The sequence below is a fragment of the Dama dama genome, chromosome 24 (genome assembly GCF_033118175.1).
Source record: "Dama dama isolate Ldn47 chromosome 24, ASM3311817v1, whole genome shotgun sequence".
Lineage (NCBI taxonomy): Eukaryota > Metazoa > Chordata > Mammalia > Artiodactyla > Cervidae > Dama > Dama dama.
The window spans coordinates 47507965-47533830 of NC_083704.1; the positions used below are offsets into that span (position 1 = coordinate 47507965).

Consider the following 25866-nt stretch of genomic DNA (forward strand, 5'->3'; position numbering starts at 1 on the left):
TTGAAATCATAGGAAACCAGTTACCATGCCGATTACCCAGGGTCCAGGACCCTCAGAGTCTGTCTCAGTAGGTCTGGGTTGGGGCCGTGGAACCTGAATTTTTAATAAGCTCCTAGGTAATATGAGGGCTTCCCTGGTGGCTCAGCTGGTAAAGAATCTGCCTGAAATGTGGGAGACCTGGGTTTGATCCCTTGGTTGGGAAGACCCCCTGGAGAAGGGAACAGTGACCCACTCCAGTATTCTAGCCTGAAGAATTCCATGGGCTGTATAGTCCATGGGGTCACAAAGAGTCAGACACGACTGAGTGACTTTCACTTTGAGAATGGCCTAGGTGATATGAGGACCAGATTTTTATTTCATTATTTATTGGGGACCAAATTTTTCACCCACACTCCTATACCCTTCTAGATGAGAAGAGTTGTAGCATGATGTACACCCTCACTTACTAACTGGGGGGCCTTGAGCAGCTCACCAGCCTTCAGTTTACTTATGTGTAAACTGGCGTTAAAAAAGAATCAACCAAAAAAAAAAAAGAATCAACCTCCTGGAGGAAGTTTAAATAAGATAATGCACTTAAAACACTATGTGTCCGACCACCTCAAAAGCCCTCAACAAATGGAGGGAGTATTTTTATTGATAAGACTTGTTTCATTAAACGGTAAGCCAGTCAAGCCCTTGGGTATACGTACCAGTTATTTAAGGCTCTCAGTTATTTAGAATGAATTTCTGCCATACAAGGAATCAGGCCAAGTTTCTAATTCTTTTTCATTCACCACAGCAAGTATTTTGGCATATTTCAGTCTTGAGAAATGGAGATGTCCCTACTTCCAGTCCTTGCTATCTTCTCATCCTCATCCACACTCCTTTCTTACCTCAAACAAACATGCCCTTCATCCTGTCCCTGTGGGTTGGAGGGGGCAGGGAGGGGGATGCAGAAGGGAGCTTCTCCAGTTCAGCCACCCTGGCTCCCACCTCTGCCTCGGGTTGCACAAGGCAAGTGTAAAGGACAGATGCAAAACCAGGGGGAGAAAGAATGACAAACTGGAGGTCACATCTCTCTTCCCTCCCAAAAGGAGAAAAAGTATAAGGGCAGGGGTGTGTGTGGGCGAGAGGGGTCACACCTGTGTCAGTTACCAATTCTTCACCATGGCCCACAAAGCTCTCACAAAGTAGTTCTTGGCTTTCACTTACCTTTCCAACTCCACTTTCAACTGTGTACATTCTGTAGTCACACCACTCAGCTCTTTGATCATGCTTTCGCCATGAGTGAGACTTTTCACATACTGTTTCCTTCCTCCTGTATTGCTCTTCTCCCCCTTCACTTAATAACCTTCTCATTCCTCGAAACTCAGCTTAAACCTTGTTCATTCAGGGAGGCCTTCTCTGGCCAACTCTCCCCAATCTATTTTGGGATCTGCAGTTACATCTTCCCATGGTGCCCTGTGTGTTCCGTTCCTATACCTCATCACATGTGTAATCACCTGTCCAATGTCTGTTCTCCGTCCCCAACCTACTACCTCTGTAAGGGCAGAGCTATGTCTTTTTAGTCACTGCTTAATGCATTGTTGTTGGTTAGTCAAACTCAGGGGGTACTACAGTACCATCCCGGAGTAAAATGCAGTAGCCTTTACAGAGTTCTCCTTTAAAAAATATATGTATTCTGAGCAAAAGGCAGGAGACACTGGGTAGGAAAATTGTTATAATTTTTCTTTTAGAAACCCTCCCAGATGGAAATATCTCATTTACAAAGTTAGGGAGTAATTTTCGCTGGCACTAGCTAGGGATTAAACAGAAAACTAGCAGGGTCTTCCAGTGTAATGTAGTTTCTCAAAGAACATGTGAGGGATATAAAACAGAATGGCAGGAATTCCCTGGAGGTCCAGTGGTTAGGCCCCAACACCTGCACTCCCCAGGGAGCAGGTTCAATCCGTGGTTTGGCATGGACAAATAAAATAGGACGGCATCAGAGACAGAACTAAAAGCTTAAAACCCAGCTAAAGGTAAACCTCATGGCGGTTCCTCAAACGTGCCCCCCACCTTCCTGCCTCAGGTCTTTGTAACGCCGTTCCCTCTGCCAAAAGTGCTGTCCCCTCTTTGCCCCTCTAACCTTTGAGAACAAAGTCCCTCACTCTTTAAATCTAAGGCTTTCAAACACTTTCAAACTCTACGTCAACCTCCCTTCGCTGAGAGGAGCGCTCTAGTAGCTCTCAGGCACACGCACGTCAGCCCACGCACGCACCACGCCGGCCCACGCACGCACCACGCCGGCCCACGCACGCACGTTCGCAAGCACGCACCCCCCAGCCCCTTACCCGACCTCGCGTAGGCCCACCTGGCACACATGCCCCAGGCAGCCATGGTTTCTGCTGATTGTTACAAGCCCAGGTTCCTACCTCATCCGAGTTCCCTGATGACGAGAAAATATGTGGTAGTCACTTGCAAAAAGTTCTGCTGAGCCTTTTTTCTCTAAGAACCTCTTTTACTTCCCCATCAAATACCCTGAAAGTTTCATTTTATTTTTCCGTCCTATTTACGATTCTTGCTTGTGTGAGATATTTTAATAATTTCATCAAAGTTAGAGTTGAAAACGTCACTATTCGGGTGGGGGTGGGGGTGGGGCAGAATTTTAAAAACATGTATTTGGCTGCACCGGGTCTTCGCTGTGGCATCTGAGATCTTTGATCTTCCTTGCCGCACTCAGCCTCTTTAGTTGCGGCATGCGGGATCTAGCTCCCTGACCAAGGATGGAAGCCAGGCCCCCTGCATTGGGAGCGGAGTCTTAGCCACTGGACCATCAGGCGAGTCCCTAAAAGTGTCTTTAAAGATAATCATAAGTGAACACTTCGAAAGTTTTTTGACTGGTGAAAGAAACGAGCTTGGAATAATGCCACGAGAGACTTGAGTGGGAATTGCCTTTTTCAAAGGTGCCATTCTTATGAACCAAGAATTTGTGTTTAGAAGTTTATCTTGAGGGAATAACATGTAATATAGTTTGAAATAAAGGTATAACCTTATGAAGAAGAGCATTATAATTGATACCATTGCGAAGGGGGTGAAATTGTTAAATGAATGACTTTTGATAAAGCTTTCATGCACAGGCAAAAAAAAAAAAAAAGATAATCATAATAATGGCAGCAGCACTTGCCATCTTGCCAAAGCTTACTCTGTGTCAGGCTGTTTTTAAGAAATACCATTAGTGCTCTTAAGAAATAAGAGCATATTATATTCCTCCTCCATATTATAGAGGAGGAAACTCAGGTCCAGACAAGTTAAACAACTTGCCCATTGTCACACAGCTGGTGAGTCATGGAGGTAGTGCCTCCCCCATGAGAAAAAGTAGGCACAGGGCCAAGGCCCACATATGTTTAGAGGCCACAGGAATGTTTTAATTTGTTTCGGAATAAGGAGGAAAAGAAATTAAAGTTTTAGGTTGAAGACAGACTTTTTTTGCATTTACTATTAATATAAATGTATTTGCACGAGTGTTGTAAAATATAATTTTTATTAATTTTTTGTGGAAGAGATTCGTGAAGGCAGAAGTACCCTGAGAACCCACAGAGGTTGTGACCTCAGTGAAGTCAGAAGTCCAATCAAGTAAGTACACCCCCAAAGTTCGTGTTTCCTCTAGTCTAGTCTAACTCCACTTTGTTGCTGCTGTTAAGTCACCAAGTCGTGTCCGACTCTTTGCCACCTCGTGTACTGCAACCTGCCAGGCTCCTTTATCCATCAGATTTCCCAGGCAGGAACCCGGGAGTGGGTTGCCATTTCCTTCTCCAGGGGATCTTCCCGACTCAGGGATCGAACCCACATCTCCTGCTTGACAGGTGGATTCTTTATCACTGAGCCACCTAGGAAGCCCAATCCCTGGTGTTTTTACAATTGTGAAAATTGCAGTCCAAGGCCACACAACAAATGGATGGCAGAAGGCAAGCCGAGAAGCAGGTTTCCGGGGCCAACCGTGGTAACTACCCTTGTGATCCAACAGCACCACCTAGTGGTCTTTCCGGGAACTTCTCTTGAAGAGGGTGCAGGTCCAAATACTCCCGGGAAACAACTGCCAGTCTACACGCGGGCTCCATGCTCAGCAGTAGCGGAACTCAAATACACCCCCAGAGCAGCCGCAGGGCCCTCTGGGCTCTGGCAGAGATGGGCTACATGTTTGGGGGCCCTTTCTTCTCTTCTCCTGGTCACGCAACACTCCCAGCCTTCTCTACAAGTCATGTGATTTGTTTTCACTGATAGAACGTGGCTACGTTCGTCAGCTCCGGGCCAGGGTAGTCAAGAGTGGGCGTGTTCTCTCCTGTCCTTCAGTCTGTCTTCCCTCATCCCCCAGTTGGGTTTAGGGGATTCAGGCGAGGACTCTGAGGCCCTGGGAGATGGCAGAGCCACCAGATAGATGGGGGAAGCCTGGGTCCCCAGATCACTTTGTGGTGGGTGACCCGCTGAACCTCAGATTTCATTGTGCTGTAAGAAATATATCTTTATTTTGTCAATAAGTTTGAGCAACTGGGATTCAGGGCCGTTTGTTATAGCAGTGAGGTAACCCTGACCCTTACAGGTTCTCGGGGTGGGGTGGGGGGAGGGCGGTGTGTGCAGAAGGTAAACAGGGAAACGACTCCCTCCCTAAACTGTGGGCTCCCCTGGGACTCAGCAGTTCTGCTCCGAGTCCCTTCAACAGAATGTAGAGTAAGGCCAGGGAGGTGCCCCCGCCCCCGCCCATACCCGACTCCACTTAGCACCTTGAGAACTGAAAGAGCCCCCTCCCCTGCCCCAGGTCTGCTGCTGAAACACTTACAAGTTCCATTGTTTCCCTCCCGGGAGTGGCTTGGCTGGCAATGGTGATGGTGGGGGTGGGGAGCTCTGCAAATAGCTAGGGTCTCTGAGGGCAGAGAGGTCGCAGCAGGCGGGGCCCCCTGAATCCCACCTTAGAGTAGACCTGTGCCCCTCCCCTGCTTGGCAGAGGCAGGGCTGGATAGAACAGAGAGGTGGTGGGTGGGGCTGGCAGCGTCTCTGCCCTGCAGGGTCCACGTGGACCACCGGAAAAGGCAGGAGCAGCTTCTGAACCCCCAGCTCATTCACATCAGCTGGTCTGTTCGCCGAGAGACATGGAAGATGTTACTTTTGATGTAAAAGCTCTTTGTGATGGGCTGGAACCTGGCATAAGTTGGAGGCCTGGTGTCCTTCATGGCTTCCCCTGGAATGCAACAAGGGCCTGGTGGAGCCGGGGCCACCACACCTCCTGCCAGCCCAGCACAGCACACAGCCCCAGCGGCTCTGGGCGCTGGACAGTGAAAGGCTCCCGTGCAGCTAGTAGCCCCTGACCCCTATCTAAGGCCCCCCTCCCCTTCCTTAGAATCTATTAACTAAATGGTATGCCCGGCAAAGCATAGGAACCTCAACACCCTGCTTTGGCCCCGTGGCCAGGATCTGCCCTGATGGATGGCACCTAGGGCTCTCTGCTGCTGCTGCTGCTAAGTCACTTCAGTCGTGTCCGACTCTGTGGGACCCCATAGACGGCAGCTCACCGGGCTCCGCCGTCCCTGGGATTCTCCAGGCAAGAACACTGGAGTGGGTTGCCATTTCCTTCTCCAGTGCATGAAAGTGAAAGTGAAGTCGCTCAGTTGTGTCTGACTCTTAGCGACCCCGTGGACTGCAGCCTACCAGGCTCCTCTGTCCATGGGTTTTTCCAGGCAAGAGTACTGGAGTGGGGTGCCATTGCCTTCTCCGTAGGGTTCTCTAGTTGTTAACTATTTTGACAGCATCCCTACCCCAGGCTCACTTCCCCCTCATCACATTTCTCCCCTTGTCCAGCGACTCCCCTCTCACTCCAGTGCTCCATGGCAAACACCTCCAGGGTCCTGCCCAAGGCTGAACTAGCTCCCCAAATGCCCACTGGCTGCAAATTCTGCCTGTTGAATTAATAATAAAAATAATACCAGTAACCACTTCTTGCGCATTTACGATGTGCCAGGCACTACACGAGTGCTTTCTATGTGTAGAAGTCACTTGGGGCTGACCCAGCTGGGGCCCAGACGGTGCCTTCAACCCCTCTGTTCCCTGGCTGTTTACACCCGCTGGGAAGACGCAGCTCCTATCTGTAACTGTTGGGGAGGGGAGGAGGGGTCAGCAGAAGGTCTGTCCATCTGTTCCCCTTCTGGCCTATGAACCGGTTGGCTTAGGGGCATGAGGCCAGACACAGCTTAAACAGAATGTTCCAGAGATTCTGGGAGCAACTGTGGCTTCAACAGAACACTATGAGGGAAAACTAAACTCTGTCCTGAACCTGTACTGCCCTTGTACCCAGGGGGTCATTCAGAACCAGCTCCTCTGGCCCCAGTGCTTGGGTTGCTGGATAAAATGCGGGGTGTCCAATTACATCTGAGTTTCACGAATCCTTTTTTCAGGATAAGTATGTCCCATGCCATACTTGTGGCCTACTTACACTAAAAGGTTATTGCATATCTGAAACACAAATGCAACTGGGCAGTTTGTATTTTAATCTGCTCCATCGGCAACCCTGTGCTTGGCAGGGGTTTCAGAGGCAGTGGGCATGGACCTGTGGGCCTAGCAGAAGAGGAGGAACAGGGAAGCCCTGTATGATGCCTATCTCGCTCTGTAGACAGAGGGAGTCAGGCTCTTCTCAGAAGAATCTGATGGAGGAGATTTGGCCTGGGACTCGACTCAAACATGCCGTTCCAGCAGGCCTTCGCTGACCACCTTGTGTACTACCAGAGCAGCCCCTTCGCCTCTATCTCTGTCTCCTGATTTACCACTTCTTAAAGCCTCAATTGTGACCCATGGACCGAACCGATAACATCCGTGTCATCCAGGAGCTGGTTAGAAATGCGGAATCTCGCCCCATCCCTGAAATTCATTGAAAGATCACAACCCACATTTTAACAAGACCCCCAGGTGATTCCCCAGATGACAATAAAGATTGAAAAGCACAGTTCTGTAGCAGGGACCACTGCCTGACTCTACTTCTTCTGTCTGTCACGCCCCTCTGTGAGGGGCCATGTCTGTCTGGCTCTCTGCCAGACATTCCAGGACAAAAAGAGCATATACGAGGTGCTCAGTAAACATCTGTTGAATGAATGAACAAATGAATGAACCAGAATTCAAACCCAGTCTGATAATATCAACCTGCATAGCTCTATGGCTGTTGGTTCGCTGACTCATTTGGGGGCAGAGCTGGGATTCAATGGCTCCACATCTCCCCCTACTGGCTGTTCTGAACAAGATTCTGCCAGGATTACATGCAGAAGGAACGTGTGTCCTCCCCACCTCCTGCAGCTTTCTGAGAGCTAACTCCCGCTCAAGGTGTTCTCCCACCAGATTTCCCCCAAAACTCTGTGACAAAGGAAGGGCAGTACTTGTTTGTCCCCATTTTTTGGATGTGGTAACCGAGGCTCAGAGAAGTTAAGGTTCTTGCTTGAGCTCACACAACATGAAAGTCATGAAGCTAGGATTTGAACTCACACTTCTTGATTCCAAATCAAAGCCTCATTCCCTAGTTCATATTCATTTTGCCCACAGTCCCTGAGTGCCAGCCCCAACCTGGGAGCTGGGAGGGCTTTAATGACCTTAACTAAGAAGCCCTGGAACCTCAAGGCCTCACCAGGCTAGAGGGATACTCAAGGAATGGCGATGGTGCTTGTGCAAACTCAGAAAGCTATGAGCGCACAAAGATGGGCTTATCTGCCTGGAGGACTCCTGGAAGACTTCTCAGAGGAGGTGATATCTCAAAGTTAGCCAGCAGAGGGAGGGCAGAAGAAAGTCCAGAGTGTGAGAAATCTGGAGCCCTGCTCAGAGCATGGTGAGGCAGAGGAATGTGATGAGGGGCAAGGCTGGGCCTGCCTGCCAAGGCCTGAAACGGCAAGAGGGTGGTGGCCCTTACCCATGTGCCAGCCGTACTCCCAGGATGACACTATCGGGTACAGAAACTTCTCCTCGGGCTTCTGCCGATACCGCTCCCGGAGGTACGAGGCCCGGCCTTGGCCGTCGTGGGAGACGCCTTGGAAGAGCAGCTGCAGGGTGCTTGGGGGGACCTGCCTCATCCCTGAGCCCACAGGTTTGGTCTGATCTGCAGGCCCCCGAGTTGCTTTTTGGGCCTGCCAGCCTCTGTCTACCTTGGGCGCAGGGCCGTGGACACCCACTCCCCTGGACAGCTGACCCTGGAGCCCCCTGGTCTCTGGCCGTCCAGCAGGTACCTCCTTGCTATCAGGGGAGTTGGTGGCCTGCGATGGCCCCACTCCCAAGGCCGACCGGAAGGGGGCCTTCTGAGGCCACTTCCTGGGCAAGGCTCCCTCCTTTGGGTGCTCGTGGCCATAGCTGAGGTTCCAGGCCACCCGAGCGGCAGTCTCCTTGCGGATGTGCTCCTGCCAGCAGGCTTGCTTCTGGGAGGTGAACAGATCCTTCATGGCAGTGTGGGGGAGGGGCCGGGGCGGAAGGGAACATTCTGCAGCCTGTGTTTGCACGGGCCAGTGCCTCGTCTCCAGGGATACGTGCAGCCAATGAGGGCTGAGTTGCTGAGGCCCTGCTGGCAAGGAGGGGCTGGGCTGCTCGGGGCACTGGGGGGCCATCCGCAGGCAGTGGGACAGACAGGACCCAAGGCCACCCCCACCCGGGCTGCCTGGCAGGGGGCCACGTTCTCCCCTAAAGGAACCAGGGCCGGCGCCTTTGCCCTTCATACCCAGAGGATCCCTATGTGGCACATAGGGTTCCACAGCCTCTATTCTATCTGGCATACCCAAGTGTACCCCTAACTGCGTGCCAGGCACCCAGGGGCGTCTAAAAGAGAGGTCCAGCCTCCACTCCAGGAGACTCTGGACACTGGCTGGGAGCCAGCCCCTCACACAGCTCTGCCACCTGACAGCTATGCGGCCTCATCTGTGCAGCGAGGTGATGGTGGGACCTTCAGTGTTCAGACAGGGACATTAGGACAGTGTGTAAACAACGGGGCAAACAGCGCCTGGCACAGAGGAAATGTCAGCTGATGACTAACAAGCACCTGCTAGGTGCCAGCTGCTAGTCTGAGCTCCATGTGCCTTAAACCACCCGCTTGATTACTGGGGCTCTCATAGCCTCCTCTTGAGGTGGGCAAAGGGAGGCCTGAAGAAATACTGTGCCCTGGGCACACTGCCCGTGTGCACCAGACCCTGGGCTTGGGGCTTCACTCAGTGACTTCTTAATAGGCTCTCTTATGCCATTTTTCCAGGTGAGAAAAGTGATGCGCAGCACTGTTAAATGGTTGCACTGGGACTGACTCCAAAACCCACAGCTCCGTTACAGACCCTCCTGTGAGACAGGCATCGTGAGCGAGGCAGAGGCAGGATGGGGCGGAGGACCCACCAGCAGGACCATGAAGTCAGCCTCCTGGATCCTCACACTCTGCCTCCCTGTCCCAGAGAGAAGTTTACCCACAGTGCCCTGGGGCCACTCGCCTTTCTGCTCTGCTGGCTGTACTTTTGTTTATTCATTCAACAAACATTCACTTTCTCTTGACCCTGTGCCAGACACCCAGCCAGGTATAAAGGTAGATGAGAAGGGACAGAGCCCACAGGCTTCCTACCCTCAGTGTTTCTCCGTCCAGGGGAGACAGATACATAACCAGATGGATAGAAGGGCAGAGAGGGAATTAGGGGGATGGTCTGGGTAGTCTTCCTGGAGGAGGTGTCCTTTGATTGAGAACTGAACCATGAACACCAGTTCATGGCAACTCTCTTGCCACGAGACAGGTTAAGGATGGATGGAGGGAGGAAAGTCTAGAGTTAGGGGCCTGGGGGTGCCAAGACCCTGGGGTCAAACGGTGGTGGGGTGGAGAACTCAAGAAAGCATCCGTGGCCCAGACTGCCCCCACCCACAGACTGGTTAGGCCAGGTGCTCAGAGCACAAGAGGGTGGAGGCGGACATCCTTCTCCCTTGGAACTTCGGGGATCCTGTGCCTTCCCCACCACCAGGGCTCCCCAGAGTGCCTGAGTATCTGAGTGTCTGAGGCCACCCCTGGTGGTCAGCGAGGTGACAACAGCCCAGGCAGCTGTCCTCTCACCCAGCGGACAGGCTTACCCCCTCGGCGGGAGGGTGCAGAGAGGCACCCCTACAGTGCTGCCTTTCAGTGGGCCCAAGGACAGCCAACCACCCACAAGGCGACCCGCCTTCAGATTCTGTTCCCGTGTTAAGGTGTCCAACCTGGGCGAGGCCCCTTGGGACAGCTTCAGGACCCCAAGTTTTAGTTTAGACTTCCGGAGTTTTAACACAGCCTTGATCATCACTGTCCTTTCTGAGCCGGGGCACATTCCCCTGTAAAAAAATTACAGGTGATCCTAACAGTGCTTAGCATTGTTACTTATGTTTTTCTTACTATAGATTTTGAAACTTGTCTGTAAGCCACCAACAGGGACTTCCCTGGTGGTCCAGTGGCTAAGCCTCTGTGCTCCCAATGCAGACGGCCCAGGTTCTATCCCTGGTCAGGGAACTAGATCCCATATGCCTCAACTAAGAGTTCGCATGCCGCGACTAAGACCTGGTGAAACCAAATAAATATTAAAAAATATATAAAAGGCACCACCCACCCCAGAGGTGTGGGGGCAGCCCCCGGGCCTGCCTCTGGTCTATGTGAGCAGGGTCACAGGTGCACCTGAGTCTCCACGCAGCCTTCTGGCCACACCCCCAGGCCACCAGGGACCCATGCTGTCCACTCCCGCTGATGAGCCAACCCTAATCCCCAGCCTGTATCTTTGTCCAAGGGCCTCTCCTAGGACTCAGCACTTGTGCCTTTAAAGTAGCTTCTCCTGGAATTAAGCTCTCAGAGCAGAAGAATCATTTTAGGCACTGAGCGAGTAATAATAATTTTGTGAACCTTGTCAGTGATATTCTCTATGGCATCTTGTTGGTTAATCCTAAGAACACTCTACGGAGTAGGTCCCATTACCCCATGTCACCGGAGAAGATAAGGGAGGCACTGTTTCCTGTGAGTGTGTGTGATCGGCCGGAGGTCACAGATTTGAATCTGCCGGCCTGTGCTAATAGCCCCCATGATAAAGTTTCTCCACACACCGTGCTTCCCCCTGTGAGGTACCCCTTCCACTTCACCTTGGGCAGCTGAGTCTCCTCAAAACTCATGCAGCCCCTCTCCCGGCAGCTCAGTTGGGAGATGGATGTGTTGTGAGATCTTTCTGAAGATTCATCTTAGAGTGGATTTCCCCATTATCTTCCCATTTTATGGATAAAGGCCCTGAGGCACAAGAGAAGGTAAATGCCTGAGGTGTGTGAACTGAGACTGGAAGCCAGACTTTCTGACCTGCTGCTTGCTGAGTATTTCTCACACATGAGTTTCCTTTGCTGCTCCTAGCAGGGCCTGAAGCAGGCATTTCTGGGGCTTGGTGCTTCTGCCACGGCTTCCTTCTCTGATATCACCCCACTGGCGCCCAGCATCAGCTTTGCCCTAAGAATGTCCATGCTGACAGGGAGAGGTGTCTGGTGCTTGGGAAGGCGGCAGTCATGGTCAAGGCAGAGGGAGTAATGTGGGCAATAAAAGGCTTGCAGATTCTTTCATCTTCGAGCTTTGTCCTGGGGAGATAAAGCAGGCCCAACATACTGAACGCCCTTGGATGCGAGCCACAAGTCAGGCTTGTAAATTCCCCACCTCCTGCAGGCCTGCTTGGGAGAACTCCTGAGGAAGAAAGAAGGGGTGTAGGGTGGGCCACCCTAAATTCCTTGCACATGAGCTGGTCCCCTGTGGGCTCAGAGGCCCAGACAAAAGCCTTATCACAAAGCAGAAAGGATCTCTTTGTCTAGAAGGATTCCTCCCACCACGTGGGCAGCACCCTGAGGACAAAGCAGAGGGAAAAAATGGGACTCAGCCTTGCCTTGAGCGATGTGACATTTCCACTCCCTCTTGGAGTTATGATTTGCTATTGTGAGGAGCAGAAAAAATTAGCCAAACAAGCTGTGTTTCTGGGAGAGTTTTCATTAGTTGAAATTAGTTGATTACAAAACCCCATCTTCCCACGAGTTAATGGAGACTTGGAGAGAGTCCATCCTTTTGGTCAAACACTAAAGCCAAAGGGCAGTTGAATTAACAATCTTGCCCATTTTAAAATACAAACTTGGCGGGGTGGGGGGGGTTGACGAGGATTGAGCACGCATTTCACCATTAATCTTTGCTCTGCTAATTTCTAAGTCTGTGCAGTTTTCAAGGAAAATTAAATCCCTGTGTGCCCAACTCATTTTACACGAAACTCATCAAAATGTGGCTTTCAAGGCCCCTTTGAAGTCTTAAGACCAGACATGTGGACAAGGGCCCACGTTAATAAAAGGCTTCCTCCCTGGTTGCATTGCTTCCCTGAGTCGAAGAGGGAAACTGGGTGAGGAACAGGAGGGTGTCTGGGTGTGGAGGGGGATGGACCTGTTCTGAGTTGGAGGTCTTTGCATGGCAGCTGGAAGCTGTTGTGCGCCTAACTTCCACTGGTCACCAGAGAGCGATGGTCCAGCCAGCTCTTGTTTGGAAAGGGGCAGAGTCAACCGGTGAAAGTCAGAAAGGGCCTGGCACCCGGTTGGTAAAGGGTCAGGTTTCAAAGTTCTCAAGGTGTTTGTACAAACAACAGCTGGTTCCCATAGCAGCAAGTCCAGGTGCAGATAACAACTGCACTGTGGTACTAGCCACTGACCAAGTTGAGAAACGCACCGGTTTCATCCTGAGACGTCCTTCATGTAATTGCCGGGGGGAACGCCAGGAGCAGCACCTCTGTACTAAGTAGCCTGTGGAGGAGGCCCATCACCTCTGGCAGGGTTTGATCACAGACAGCAGTGGCCACGACTCTCACAGCTCCCAGAGGGCGCTCAGCTGACCCTCACAGCCTCTCCTGGGGGGTGGGGGGGCACACTCTGAGAGGTGAAGCAGCTTCCCCAAGCCACATTGCCAGTGACTGGCCGAGCCAGGACGTAATCCCCAGGTTACTTGATGCTAAAGTCCAGCTGTTAATTTACAAATGCTGCCTCCCCAGAAACCAGCCAGGCTTCAACAGGGTGGGCTCTCTTTGGGCAAACGCAGCCTACCGTGGCCTCTCCAGACCCACTGGAGACAGCCTGCATTCCGCAAAGCCCACGGATGTCCTGGAGTCCAGGAACAGATGTTCACGGCACAGGCCCACAGACAAGGCTGCTCTCTCCAGAATGACGGGCAGCAAGACCCTCCATCCCTCCAGTCCTCCTCCCACCTCTCAGAGGTACACATGCATCACCGCTGGGCATCGGGAAGGATACACACCAAAAGCCTTCCTCTCCACCACCCCACCCCCAGTGCAGGGCTGGGGGTCCAGAATGGACTTCCTGTTATCATGGCACCTGCTGGCGCCCAGGAGGGATCCTGGGTTCCTGCTGTGTCTCTGCTCCCACAGCAAGATAAGCAGGGAAGTAGAGCTTCCACTCTGGGGACAAAAGGCAGGGGCCAAAATCCACCCCCAGTGAGCCTCGAGACGGCAAACATGTTACCGCAGCACCTGAGTTAGCATCCTCGCCATAAAATCGTATCACAGCACGGCTGCAGCAGGAGGCAGGGGCTAAGGGCATCATAAGCACACGGCAAGGAGAAGCTTCCTGAGCAGCAAGGAGGAGCAGAGCGAGGGAAGACTCACCACCAACTCCAAACCCTGCTGTCCCAAGGAGTGACAGGTGACACCACTTCTTGCCTGAATACATTCCCTACAGTGAGGGTTTCACAGCTCATCAGGAAAAAGGCTCTCTCTCTCTCTCTTATAAAACCACAGCCTTCCCCTCAGTGGGTTTCATATCTGGGACTCTTAACCAGGGCAAACCGCAGCAAACTTCCCCAGGAGGCTGTGTTGGTGCCAGGGCACCTCACCCTGATAAACTACCCCCCCCCCCCCCCCCCCCCGCCCCAGGGCCTGCAGAGAATTAGAACATCCCCCAGCGAAAAGAGATGAAGTTCCCTGTCGAGACAAGTGGCTTAATCTGCATCCTTTCGGCCAGGGTTTGGGAGGGTGGGTCAGAGCCTCAAACCACTTAGGGAAGGACACCATCCAAGAACACCCGGGGAGCTTACGGAGCAAACATCGTATTTAATAAGTTATAAGATACAATTTACAGTCGGCATTTGGTTCCAGTTTCACTTCCACGTCCCAGTTCACGAGGCCTGTGGTCCTTCCACATCAGGCTTCGGGCAGTTCCAGTTTCTAACAGGTAAGCTTCGCCAACACGCACCCCCAGCTGCTGCACCTTGGGGAGGGTCACCCACCTTGCCCTCTGCCACCCATGAATGCAGCCACCTCGTGAGGGCTCAGCAGCCAGTCTGAAAAGGCTGCCTGCCCAGATCACACCGCACACCCGGGCCCTGCAGTCAGCCAGCAACCCCCCACACTCTCATTTTTATTCCAAAGCAGGTGTGCAAGAAGGCATGCAAAATGCCTTATACCCCATTTTCGGAATTTTGCAGCTGCCCCTTGCTTTCCCAACAGCCTCGGGTGGCATGTCCTTGGGGCCAAATATGTTTTCCTTGTTTCTGCAAATGGTGAATGAGCTGTGGTCCTTCCCTCCCGTCATTCCTTGACTTTCAGGCCAAAGGTCGGCAAAGGTTTCCTTCTATACTTATTTTCCAGAAAAAGGCCACGCTGGGGCCGACTGGGGGTGAGTGTGGAGCGTTTGGTGGTGCAGGAGGCCTCCGCTAACCCTCAGACCCGTACGCGGTCTCTCTGGACGTGCTGGAAACTCAACAGACAGACCAATGGCTGGAGCATGGGCTAAGAACAGGGACTCGTGTTGGTTTAAAACAAGGCGGGGCGGGGCATCTTTGGCAGGTGGGGGACTGCTCACCACCCAGACCCGGTGATGGAAATGGACTTTGAAAATAAAAGCAAAGACCTGGCTGTCAAGATGGTCACACGCAAGGACCCTGCAGGGAAATAAGCAGCAGGATGAGGGCAGAGGCACCAGGAAGCCGTTTCGGCCAGTCCGTCACCTCGGACTCTGCCCGTGGGGGCGGCGGGGGGCGGTAGTAGTGTTAAAACAAAGGTGTCCACCTAGTACCCCTTTCTTACATGACACGGTCATCTCCTTCTCCAAATGACAGCATAAACTACGTCTCCTCTTTTTCCCTGCCCCTCCTCCCAGCCTTGTTTTGTCAACTGACTAGCTAATTTCATTTCTTAAAAATACGAGCCTGGTTGGTTCTGGTTCTGTCTGGAGGGGGTGATCTGTGCCACAAGAGGTCTGATTGGCCAGGCCTATTGCATCAATTTTCACTTCCTTACTCCCCAACATGTCCCTAAAGAGTCAAGTTTAGGACTTCTTTCTGTACTAAAAGGGAGGGGGGAAAAAAAAAGAGGCAATGTTTTGAGGATGGGGTTTTCAGCCCCACAAACAGGCCGGAGGACTTTGTATAAAACGAGTGAACAGATGAGCAACAGAAGCAGCAGCCAGCACGGCTGCCGGGCCGACGGGAAGCGTTTTAAGGCACGGTGACGTGGAACGGGCTGCCGGGAATGTGTTCCTCTCCCCACTTCACGGCCAGGACGTAGTCCCCCCGCTCCTTGACCACGTAGGTCACGTTGTACTGTTGATTGCCCACGTGCTTCATGGAGACTTCTTCGCAGGGGGTGGTGGGCCCATGGACCCCGATCAGCAGCATGTTGGAACCTGCGCGTGGGGGTGGGGGACAGAGGAAGGTGGTGATGTCTCAAGGATGCACCCAAGAAGGCAGAGGAAGAGGAGGGGAGGTGGGAGCCAAAGGAAAGGTCGCGGGTACTGCCTACACTTCTTGGATGTGATGCTTGGGGCCAGTGAGAGGTGGGAGAGCAGAAGACTCATACAAGTTCAAATCCCTGCCCTGCTGCTTCCTAGGTGGGTGACCTTGGATGTGGGACCTCACCTCTCTCTGCCTTAGCTCCCCCAACTGTAAACAGAGGGTGAAAGTGTTTTAAAAAAACAGAGAGACCTCCTGGGCTACTGGTGAGGTTTAGAGGAATTGTTATATGTGAAGCCCTTAGCATATAGTAAAAAGGCTGTGTAAGTGCTGGCTACTCTAATCTCATTTATTTTCTTGAGAACCTTCAGGAATATTATTATTCCCATTTTAGAGAAGAGTAAACTGACTTTCAGAAAGATATTTAGTAACTCTCCCAAGGGCACGTGGCTAATAAGCACTGGGGAGGGAGGGAGGGAGGGAGGGAGAGAGAAATAAGTAAGTGGTGGAGCCAGGTTTCCGGCCAGATGTGCCAGGTGCCAGGACCTAGGCAACTAAATCACACTGACACCCAAATAAATACCCAAGTCAGATTGCAGTTAAAGCAATTAGTGGCAGAGAACAGGCCAGGTCACTGATTCAGTGTAAGGGGGATAATGAAACCTTTCCTATGTACCTTGAGGTCATTTGAAAAAAATCAAGAGGCAGATCATTTAAAAATACTCAGCGCAGAATAAGATAATGAACATATATGACACAGAGGGTGGCCCCCACACCCTCCCTTCCCCGGGCAGGGCCAGGCTGCCTACCGGCTTTGCTGCAGTCCACCAGGAAGGAGCTCTTCTGGCCCAGGAAGGCCTTCGAGAGCCCTGCGCCCTTGGAGGTCACCTTGCTGGCGTCCGAGGATGCCTTGGGGATGGCGCTGTAGCGGGTCTCCGTCGAGGACCTGGTCACTGACTCCACCAGGATGGAGGAGGTCTCGTTGGCCGAGCCGGGGCTGACCAGACGCTGGCCTGGGACATGGGAGGGAGGAAATGGGTGTGACTGGTCAGACAAGGCAAGTGTCCCGAGCAGAAATCCCAGGAGAGCCCCAGCTCCCCAACACCGATCCAAAAGCCACCACACCTCTCCCTCACATACCCAACACCTGGATCTAAATGCCACAACTTACCCATCTCAACCTGCCTACTGTCCTCTATGGAGTTCTAGGGTCCTGCCCCACACAACTTAAGATCTGGCTTTCTGGGAATATTGGGAAGTCTGGCCTTGGTTGACTTGATGGAAATCCTTGATCTGGAAATCCCTCCCATATAACCACGTGCCATCCTATGGAATGGACATCTTCCATTTTTGTAAAGTATTTCTAAGCTGTGTAGAAGTGTGGGAGAACACTAACAAAATATCAAAAATGATTTGCTCTACATATTAGAAAGTAATTCTTTTCTCTTAATTTTTTTTTTGGGGGGGGTGGGCAATGCCCCACGGCATGTGGAATCTTACAGTCCCCGACTAGAGAGTGAGCCTGAGCTCCCCTGCAGTGGGAGTATGGAGTCTTAAACACTAGACTGTCAGGGAATTTCAACATTTTAAGTTAATTTATTTTTAATGTAATTTTCTGCAATGAACTATACTACTTATATGACAGTGAACCAAGCAGAAAGAGACACGTTGAAGGAATTCACCACAATATTTATGGTGGTTCTCTTGCGTGGTGGGCTGAGGGGTGGTTTTTACTGTTTGGTACTTTTTTCAGTGTTCTGAAGAAGGCACGTTTTTATAAATTTATTTTAAAAAAAAAAAAACCACTTTTGATTCTTTTAAAAGTGAAGATTAGAAATGAGGGGATTTTTCAGGCCCTGATCTAAACAAATACATACGATTTCAAATATGTAAGCACTCCTTTTCTGTTAGAGACCTAACATGCTTTCTCATCTTCTACACTCCTGCTCTCCCTGCTTATTCTGCAAGTTTTGAAACTGCAGTCCCCGCTGACACGTCCTTTACTTCTTTACTCCAAGATTCAAGGCAGATTCAACGTATCTAAAATCATCCAGTTTCTACTAGCAGTTAGCTCTGCCGATACTGTAACAAAATCACCTCCCCTGCTAACAAGGGGACCATTAACTTCAAAGTCATTTGGTTGTTACCTGTCACCTTGGCCTTGAACGGGCTGCCCACGATGTGGTTGGGCCCGCCATATTTGATGCCAATCAGGTAGTTTCCAGGAGCCATGGGAGTGTACATGACCTTGTACCCTTCGGGGGTTTCCTGGCAATCCATTTTAACTTTGGACGGCCCTTCAATGGTGACGGATAATGTCCCTGGCCCTGCTCGGGTGGTATTGATGAAAAATTCTGACTGGATACCTGGAAGAAAGGAAGCAGGAATAAAGATCACATGAACAGTTTGGACGGATTGACGGTGGTGGTGGTGGGGGTCTGGGGAGTGTTCTGGGGGCCCTGAAGCAGTGGCGGGGAACACAGAGGTCCCCTCACAGAGGGGTCATCTTGGTGGTGTGGGAACCCACCTGTTCTAGCTTTGAGTTCCTGGCACAGAGAACTTCAGGCCCTGGGGAATGGTGACCCCTTTCCAAGGTCCAGGCAGGAGTGTGGCTGACATTCTGTTCTCAGCCCACCCCCTGTTCTCCTCTGGGCACGAGCCGTGGCTGAGGGTGAGAAGCCCGAGTCATCATTGTGTGCCCGAAGTGCTGCTTCAGCCCCCGGAGGCGGCTCTGCCTCCAGGGGTGGGGCGAGCGTAGGCCCCTCTGACCTTTTCTCTCTCCTCTGGGTAAACTTGGAGAAGCCCAGGCAGCCCAGAGCTGCCTCCTTCCTCCTCAGGCTCCCCGCCCCAGACACCATCCTGTAGACGGGCCAGCCGTCTTTCCGGGCTCTGCCGGCCCCTGCACTGTACCCTGAACACCAGCAACAAGAAGGCGACCAGACAGCAGCTCTGCTAATTAGCACTCACACCACTCTGACTCCTGATCCTGTGCCCAAAGCTTTACACGCCCAGTGATTCCTCTTTAGCAAACAACACTGAGGCTCAGGGAAGTTCAACCACATGCCATTCGGAGCTACAGGAGAAGTGGCAGAGCTGGTATCGGAGCACGTCTGCGTGGCTCCGGAGCCCCCGCCTGTCTCCGGGCTGCCTCGGACGCCCTAACCCGGCTCCAGGACATTCTACTTCCTACCTGCCTGGTACACGAGGGCCCCCTGCACAGACATCCTGCCTTTTGATAGAAGGAAAGCTGGGCCAAGAGAGAGTACAAACCATCACAGTGGCATTCCTGCCTGAGCCCAGGGCCCTGCAAAAGCCCCCAGCCCCCAGCCCCCTTTCCAGCTCGGAGCAGGAAGAGGTAGCGCCCAGACACCTGCCGCAGCGCCCTCTATGGGGCACCCTCGGCATAGCATGCCCATGCAGGGCTGTGCTCTTCCCAGAGCCCTGGACCCCGCCCCAGCTGGGAACTATTTTGGTTTAATTATAGCTCCGAGGCCAGAGAAAGAATTATTGTTCTGGTTATCAATAAAACAAAGGAACTGCTATCACACAACCCCAAACACAACCCAGCTGTTTCTGGAAGCTCCTGAGGCTCCTGTCCCAGCAACCCTCCCCCTCCCATCCTGTTCCCCCCAACTATCTCAAATGTGCCATTCAGAAGCCCTCACAGCAGGCGCTGCTGAAGCCAGGCCTTGCAGGTAAAGGCAGGAGGCTGTGCAAACAAGGGACAGGATTTCCAGGAAGTAGCTGCAAGTGACAACGAGGGGGGAAAAAAGATACTTTTAAAGTGAAGATGAAAAGACCTGGCCTTGCTCTTGCTCCATCCCTGAGAAGCATCAGCTCATCATGATTGTGAGGGTCCAGAAAGGAAGATGAGGTGCAAAAAGAGAAATAAGGAATTACAGGCCAAGAGCAACCTATCAGGTGGGGTCCCTTACTATTCCCATTTTACTAGGATGAAAGTGGAGGCTCAGAGAGGTCAGACCACTCAACCCAAGTCACACAGTTGGGGACTGACTGAACTGGGGTTTAAACAGAAGGTCTGTCTAACCCAGAGCTAGCGCACTCACCTGAGAGTGGATGGGAGAAAGAAAATCCACACACAGGTGTTCCCTCTCACCACTGCCTCCAGCTAGAACCAGGACCCAGGACATCTGTGGGCAAGGCCCTGTTACGCATTATTTTTCTAGTGTAATATTTGCTTTTTCTGTTTGTTTTATGAAGTCCAAAATTACTGCTGCTCTTTTTTTTTTTAATTAATTTTTTGGCTGCACTGGGTCTCTGTTGCTGTTCTCGGGCTTTCTCCAGTGTCCCCCTGCATCCCCATGTGTGTACAGATGAGACCCTGTGAGTTTGATGCAGCCCTACTCCATCCTGAAGGTGGGTGAAAGGTGCTGGGCCAAGGCTGTGCTCAGACACCTCGTGCAGAGTGGGGTTCCGGGAGCATTTCATCAAGAAAATGGCTCTTCCAACCAGAGAAGCCTGGAACTCCCTGGTGTAATTGCTGGCCTTCTCAGCCCCTCTGCAGAGAAAAGTCCCACCCCAAATTCTCCACATTCCCGTGCTTCAAAACCTGTAGAATGGACCATTCAAAGCTTGAGCCAAGAGATACAGCAAACCCACCCATAAAAACACAGGGAAGCCCGCTCTGTGCCGAGGGTCAGGATGCGGGCCCTGCGGCAGCCGTACACAGACACCTTTTCATTCCACACACACTGCAGCTGTGTAAGCTGGGGATGGAGATTTGGGAAAAGGCCTGGGAGCGGGAGGGCTAGAAAAACAAGACGCCTTCCCCTTGACAAGAGCAATATTTACACAGGGCTTGAGACAGCCATGCTCTGTACCTCCTGCTCCCGGCTGGGAGTCTCCCTGGAAGACCAGCTCCCTCCCTCAGCACCATCCAGGGCCTGCAAAGCACAGTCTGAAACCCGAGCTCCTGAGAAGGCCTGTGTGCGAACAGCCAAGAGGAAGCACCAGAGGCCCCAGCACTGCAGGGACGATCCAGCAGGGGATGAGGTGGCTGCTGGCAAGGCAGGAGACCGCAGTGGCCACTGTGGGGCCTGGACAGAGGCCTGCTGGGGCTCCAGGTGCCAGGAGGACCCCGCCTGGGCTTCAAGGGTGGATGCCTCATCAGGGGCCAAATGCCTGCAAGTGCTGCTGCCTGGGGACCTTTCAAGGCAGCTGGGAAAACAGGGGTCCTGGTGTAGGACACCCCACAAAGCGGGCCAGGGGTGTAGCCGCTGCCTCGGGGCGAGTCAGCCACTTAGGAAAGCAGCAGAACTAAGGGGGTAAGGGAACAGGCCTCGAGGCTGTGAACCTGGATAGGTTCCAGTTCTGCCCTTCCAAGCTAAGTAGTGATGGGGAGCAGCTCAACCTTTCTAAGCCCCACGTTGCTCATCTGTGAAACAGACATGTCCCAGGCCAAAGCAGTCCTGTGCCTCTTGCAAAGGGCAAGCTGCTGGCCCAGAGCTCGGTGTGGAGTCAAGACTGGATGGGCCTGGGGAGATGGGGAGTCCTCACACAGACCCAGTGGGAAGTACTGCTGAGGCCACTGTTTTGGCCCAGAGTCTTGGTTTGGCTAGCCAGCTGGTCAGTCACTCCTGCACCCGGGCAGGTCCCTAGGGCCCTTAGGATGCTTGCACCTCAGGGCTGGTTGCCAGGCAACCACAGCTGCTTATCCCCTCGCCCATGGGCAAGGGGGGTCCGCTCTGTCTCACTTACCCACCCGGGGAACACTAAGAGCAGAATGTGCATACCCAAGGGACTCAAGAAACTGGGCTGCCTTCCTAAGGGAGCCCAAAGTAACACCCAGACACTAGCCACACCCCAGCGGATCCACACCTGCGGAGAAACCCACCCTGGCACCTTGCATAATGGGGACGCACTGGACTCGGCTGACGCCCACCTCTGTGTTCATGGCATGGACACTAACGGCAGCCACCATGAGGTGGGCAGATCTGTAGGTCTTGACGTGGAAAGTTCCTTAGCATGTCAGGTGACAACAGCAAGTTGTACCACAACGCAAACAGCACTAAGACCATAGCTATTTAATAAAAGCAAAACTCCGTGTCCGCTTCTTCAATGAACTGACTAGCTAAGCAACCAAGTGGCTAAGACTGAAGACCAACAGAGAGACGATCTGAAGGTCCTCCCTTGATGTGTTAGCCATCCTTCCTCCTGGGCCCAGAGGGAGGGAAGGGGGAGAAGCAAGATGGAACTTTACTTATTTCCCCCCTGCCCATATTTTTTACAAGCTAACGTGTCCTATTTGTATCAAGGATTAAAGATGAATTTGACTGTTTTGGGATTTTCCCCTCCTCTGTTAGGATCAGAATAAGAAGGAGCCTGGCCGAGACAGGTCTTATTATGGATTCAACATGTTTCTAGGAGCCCAGGGACCACTAAGGGAGTTGGAGGTAGGGGACCTCCCCGGAGGCCTGTTACATGCATCACAAACTCTGTGCGTCCTCAAAATGAAGGATGGTGTGTTGAATTGCCTATCAGTGTCCTGATCCTAAAAGGACCTGGCAAAGGGAGACAGGTGACTGCAGTTTCCCTGGGGAGAGTGGGCAGCTGGCTTCCCGGGACTTGCAGAGCCCCATCTGCTCTTCCCTGGGGTCGGCTCGTTGCAGACGAAAAGTAGAGGCAGTGTGTTACCTGTGGAGCCCCCCTCGAGCCCTGCACCGTAGGCTGACACCAGGGCGGGGTTCCCCGCTTGTCCAGGCTCCCCGACGCGCACTTTGAAGGGACTTCCAACCACGTGGCTCCCGTTGAACTTGACATCAATCGTGTGGACACCATTCTCGTGGGGGATGAAGCGAACAGCATACTTGTCTGGGAGAATGAGCAAAGGCAGAGAGTAAAATGGGGCCCGTGGACACAACCCTGATTGGTGGGGACAGGGGACAGGAGACCAACCTGGGAGGGCCCACCTGAGGTTACTAATAAGACCACGGTTCTACCGCAAGCCTGGCACCCAGTGTTGGTGATCTAAACCAGATGGGCCTATTGGCATGTCTCTAGGCTGCCCTGCGGGAAATGCATCCAGGTCTAGAATGCAGTGTTTAATCCCCTGTGGCCTCAGCCTCAGAGCGACGCTTCTTTTATGGAAAGCTCACTTCTGGCAAAGTTTCTCTGCTTGGCCACTTGAAGGGAGGAAAAATGGTTTCATCGGACATTAATGCTCCTTAAGTAAGCTCCAAGCTAGCAGCTGCCCCACAGGGCAACAGCCAGATTTCTCACCCTGCCTTTGGGTCACAGCATGTGACCAAGAGGATCTGTTAGCTGAAATGGGCACCTAGAATATCCTCCCATCACGCACCCCTCGACAGCCCCCTTCTTTCCTGAAGGGCTCTCAGCTGGGAGGCAGAGTCTCTTCTCCTCGAGTCCGTCTCGGCCGCTCCCTGGCTCCTCGTGCCCTCCACCCGCTTTAGAACTTCTGTTGCTCAAAGTTCCACCCAAACCCTCTTCTAGTCTCTTCTGGACTCTCCCCACATGGAACCGCCACCCATATATCCTTCAGCACTGCAGCATCCCCCACCAGTCCCCAGCTGGGACCCACTCTTCCTCTCAGAAAGCCAATGTGTCTCAAGGGAAATTGATCCCACGCCTAGGTATGATCCTTGATTTGAGTCAAGCTAATGGGGAAGAGTGAGGGGAGAAATCCCCTTTCCCCCAAACCGAAGTCAATTAGCACGTAGCATTTAGCCACAGAAAGTGACTCGCGAAGGAGCATGTGTGCTCAGTGAGCTAGGAAGGGAGGTTTGCTGAAGACTTCTGCAGAAGGAGCATCTTCTGAGAAAGAATCTTGAGGAGACGATGTTTCCCTTGATTAGTGTTGTGTGCTGCTGCAGCTATCTTGCCACCAAGAGGAAGGCTGTTGCAAAACGAGGCCCATAGATCAGAAGAGCAGAGACGTTTGGGGCCATGGAGAAAGTAGCTGAATGGCTGAATTAAATTGTCACTGAAACCCATCTTAGATCCTGAACAGATCCCTTTAATGTGTGTAATGGACCCCCTTTATTATGTGAGTTGGTTTGAGATGGGTGTTCTGTAATTTGTCACCAATAGCATCTTGACTGTGGCAGGCTAGTGGTCTCAGACACACCTAGGGCTTCAAATACTGCCTGGGGCTGAGGACAATGCTTAAAGATCTATTAAACAGTCCCTCTTGGATATCTTGCAGACACTGGAAAACCCTTCAGAAAATAAAATATTGAACTATGTAATAAGGCATCGACCAACCCTCGTCCACCCATGGTCACTGTCCTGAGTTTTCCTAACTGAATCATTATCTTTCTAACCTATCGCCAAGCTACATGTAAGCTTCCTGAATTCACTTTCATTCCTTATGGCCAACTGCACTCTGGCCTCAAGTCCTTCCTCTGCATTTCTAACACTGCTGATTAACGCTGTTTTCTCACATGGACCACTCTGGGAGCATCAGCTCATGACCATGTCTTTCAGATGAACCAAAGCGAATATTCTTTCTAATGTGGTCAGACTCAAACCACGATCTGACCAGGGCACCCAGCAAACACTCAATAAGGCCAGTGGTCGCAGGGCCTGTCCTCAGGCATCAGGGCCCACACTTAATGTCACCTCCTCTGAGAAGACCTCCTGACCTCATCAAGGCAGAAACCCTCTTCCTCTCCTGCTCTGATCATCGTTACCATTAGATTCTCAAATCTCCTGTGCTGTTGGTCATCAGCAGGGGTCCTCACCAGGGCACTGCGTTTTTCTGGCTCACTCTCTCTAGGTACTCCTTACAGTCTGTGTTCCTCCTTGAGGAGCAGGAGTCATGTCTTCCTCAGTCTTACCTTCCTGTCAACTCTTGACACTTCATATATGCTCACTGCAAAATGGTCTTGTTAAAGCTGATTGACATCACACAGTTCCATACACCAAGGTGGCGAGCAAGAAAATCCCATGCTATTAAGTCCTACTGAGGACTCAGATTCTCTCTTTTTTTTCTTTTGGCAGCAAAACTTGCAGGGTTATAGTTCCCCAACCAAGGATTGAACCCAGGCCCTCAGCAGTGAAAGCGCAGAGCCCTAACCCCTAGACCACCAGGAAATACTGCAGATTATCATTTACATCAATCAACCTTCCCTTCAGAGTAAACAGAGGTCAAAGTGTACTTATTCATTTCATAAGGTCAACAGTAAAAATCTGTGATATTTACTTAAAAGATGAGAACATCACAATGAATGTCATGTGAAAGAATCTGAAAAACAGCTGAAAAGAAAGACATATTTGTTTAAAAAAAAAAAATAGAAGGGGTGTCATATCTCAAAGCCTGTCCCTAGCAAATGTCTATACCCTCATTTGTAAACAGTGTCTGGCAGTAGGAGAGGGAATCTGAAGACTCCTCCGTCGGGTGGAGTCACTTGCAGAAACATTCCTGGGTGAGGGCGCCGGCACTTACCTGGCTCCAGTTCAGACACGTGGCATTCCTCCACGGCTCCAGAGGGGCTGTGCACCTTGGCATCGATCTTGCCTTTTGCCCCGTTCAACCTTATAGCAAAGGAGGCTGGCTGATTAACTTTTAATCCCGATTCCTGAGAAGTCAACACATGAGACACGTTACAGCCCTTGGCGTTCTTGCTTTGGAGCACACACCACCCCGACCCAGGATTCCTGGAGGGACAGTTCTCATGCAAACAGGCCTAGAACATGTCTTATTACATAATAATATCTAGCATCAAAAGAGCAGGTGAGTAATTCCACATTTCCAGCATTAAATATAAGAAAGCAGAGATAAACATCTGCACAGTCTTGTATCTAAACCATCTTGACTGAGACACGGTTCCTGGGTTTGGAGACTCGAGACATCCTGGTCAGCAGGATTACAGTTTCAGCATCCCAAACAAACCTAAACAGGCCAGAAAACCCAGGATTTTTCAGATCCACCCCCAGCAACCACCAAAAAAAAAAAAAAAAAAAAAAGAAAGAAAGAAAGAACAAAAAAACCCTTCCATTCTCCACCCCAGTTTTAGGAGTAACCTAGCAGCTGATAAAACCATGCAGTCACTAATATGAACAAGGTTTTTTTAAATCTCATGGGTGGAGATGGAGAGAACTTTTAATAAATCTGTAAAGGGCTACCCAGGATTTTTCTTTCAAGCAGTACTGCACAATAGTTAAAAATCAGCAGGACCTGAGGTTGCTGC

General features: G+C 51.7%; 1 protein-coding gene across 5 annotated transcripts in view; it reads right to left on the minus strand.

Annotated features, from left to right (window-relative positions):
- Window positions 1-14058: 14058 nt before the first annotated feature.
- FLNB (filamin B) overlaps window positions 14059-25866 on the minus strand; it is a 136573-nt gene continuing 124765 nt past the window's right edge. For all 5 annotated transcript variants that reach the window (XM_061128270.1, XM_061128269.1, XM_061128268.1 and 2 more), the window contains 5 exons: window positions 25122-25254; window positions 22352-22528; window positions 17845-18063; window positions 16507-16710; window positions 14059-15651 (listed from right to left, as the gene is read on the minus strand). In XM_061128270.1, the coding sequence (XP_060984253.1) occupies window positions 15464-15651; window positions 16507-16710; window positions 17845-18063; window positions 22352-22528; window positions 25122-25254 (921 nt within the window). In that variant the 3' untranslated portion in view covers window positions 14059-15463. The remainder of the gene's footprint in view (window positions 15652-16506; window positions 16711-17844; window positions 18064-22351; window positions 22529-25121; window positions 25255-25866) is intronic.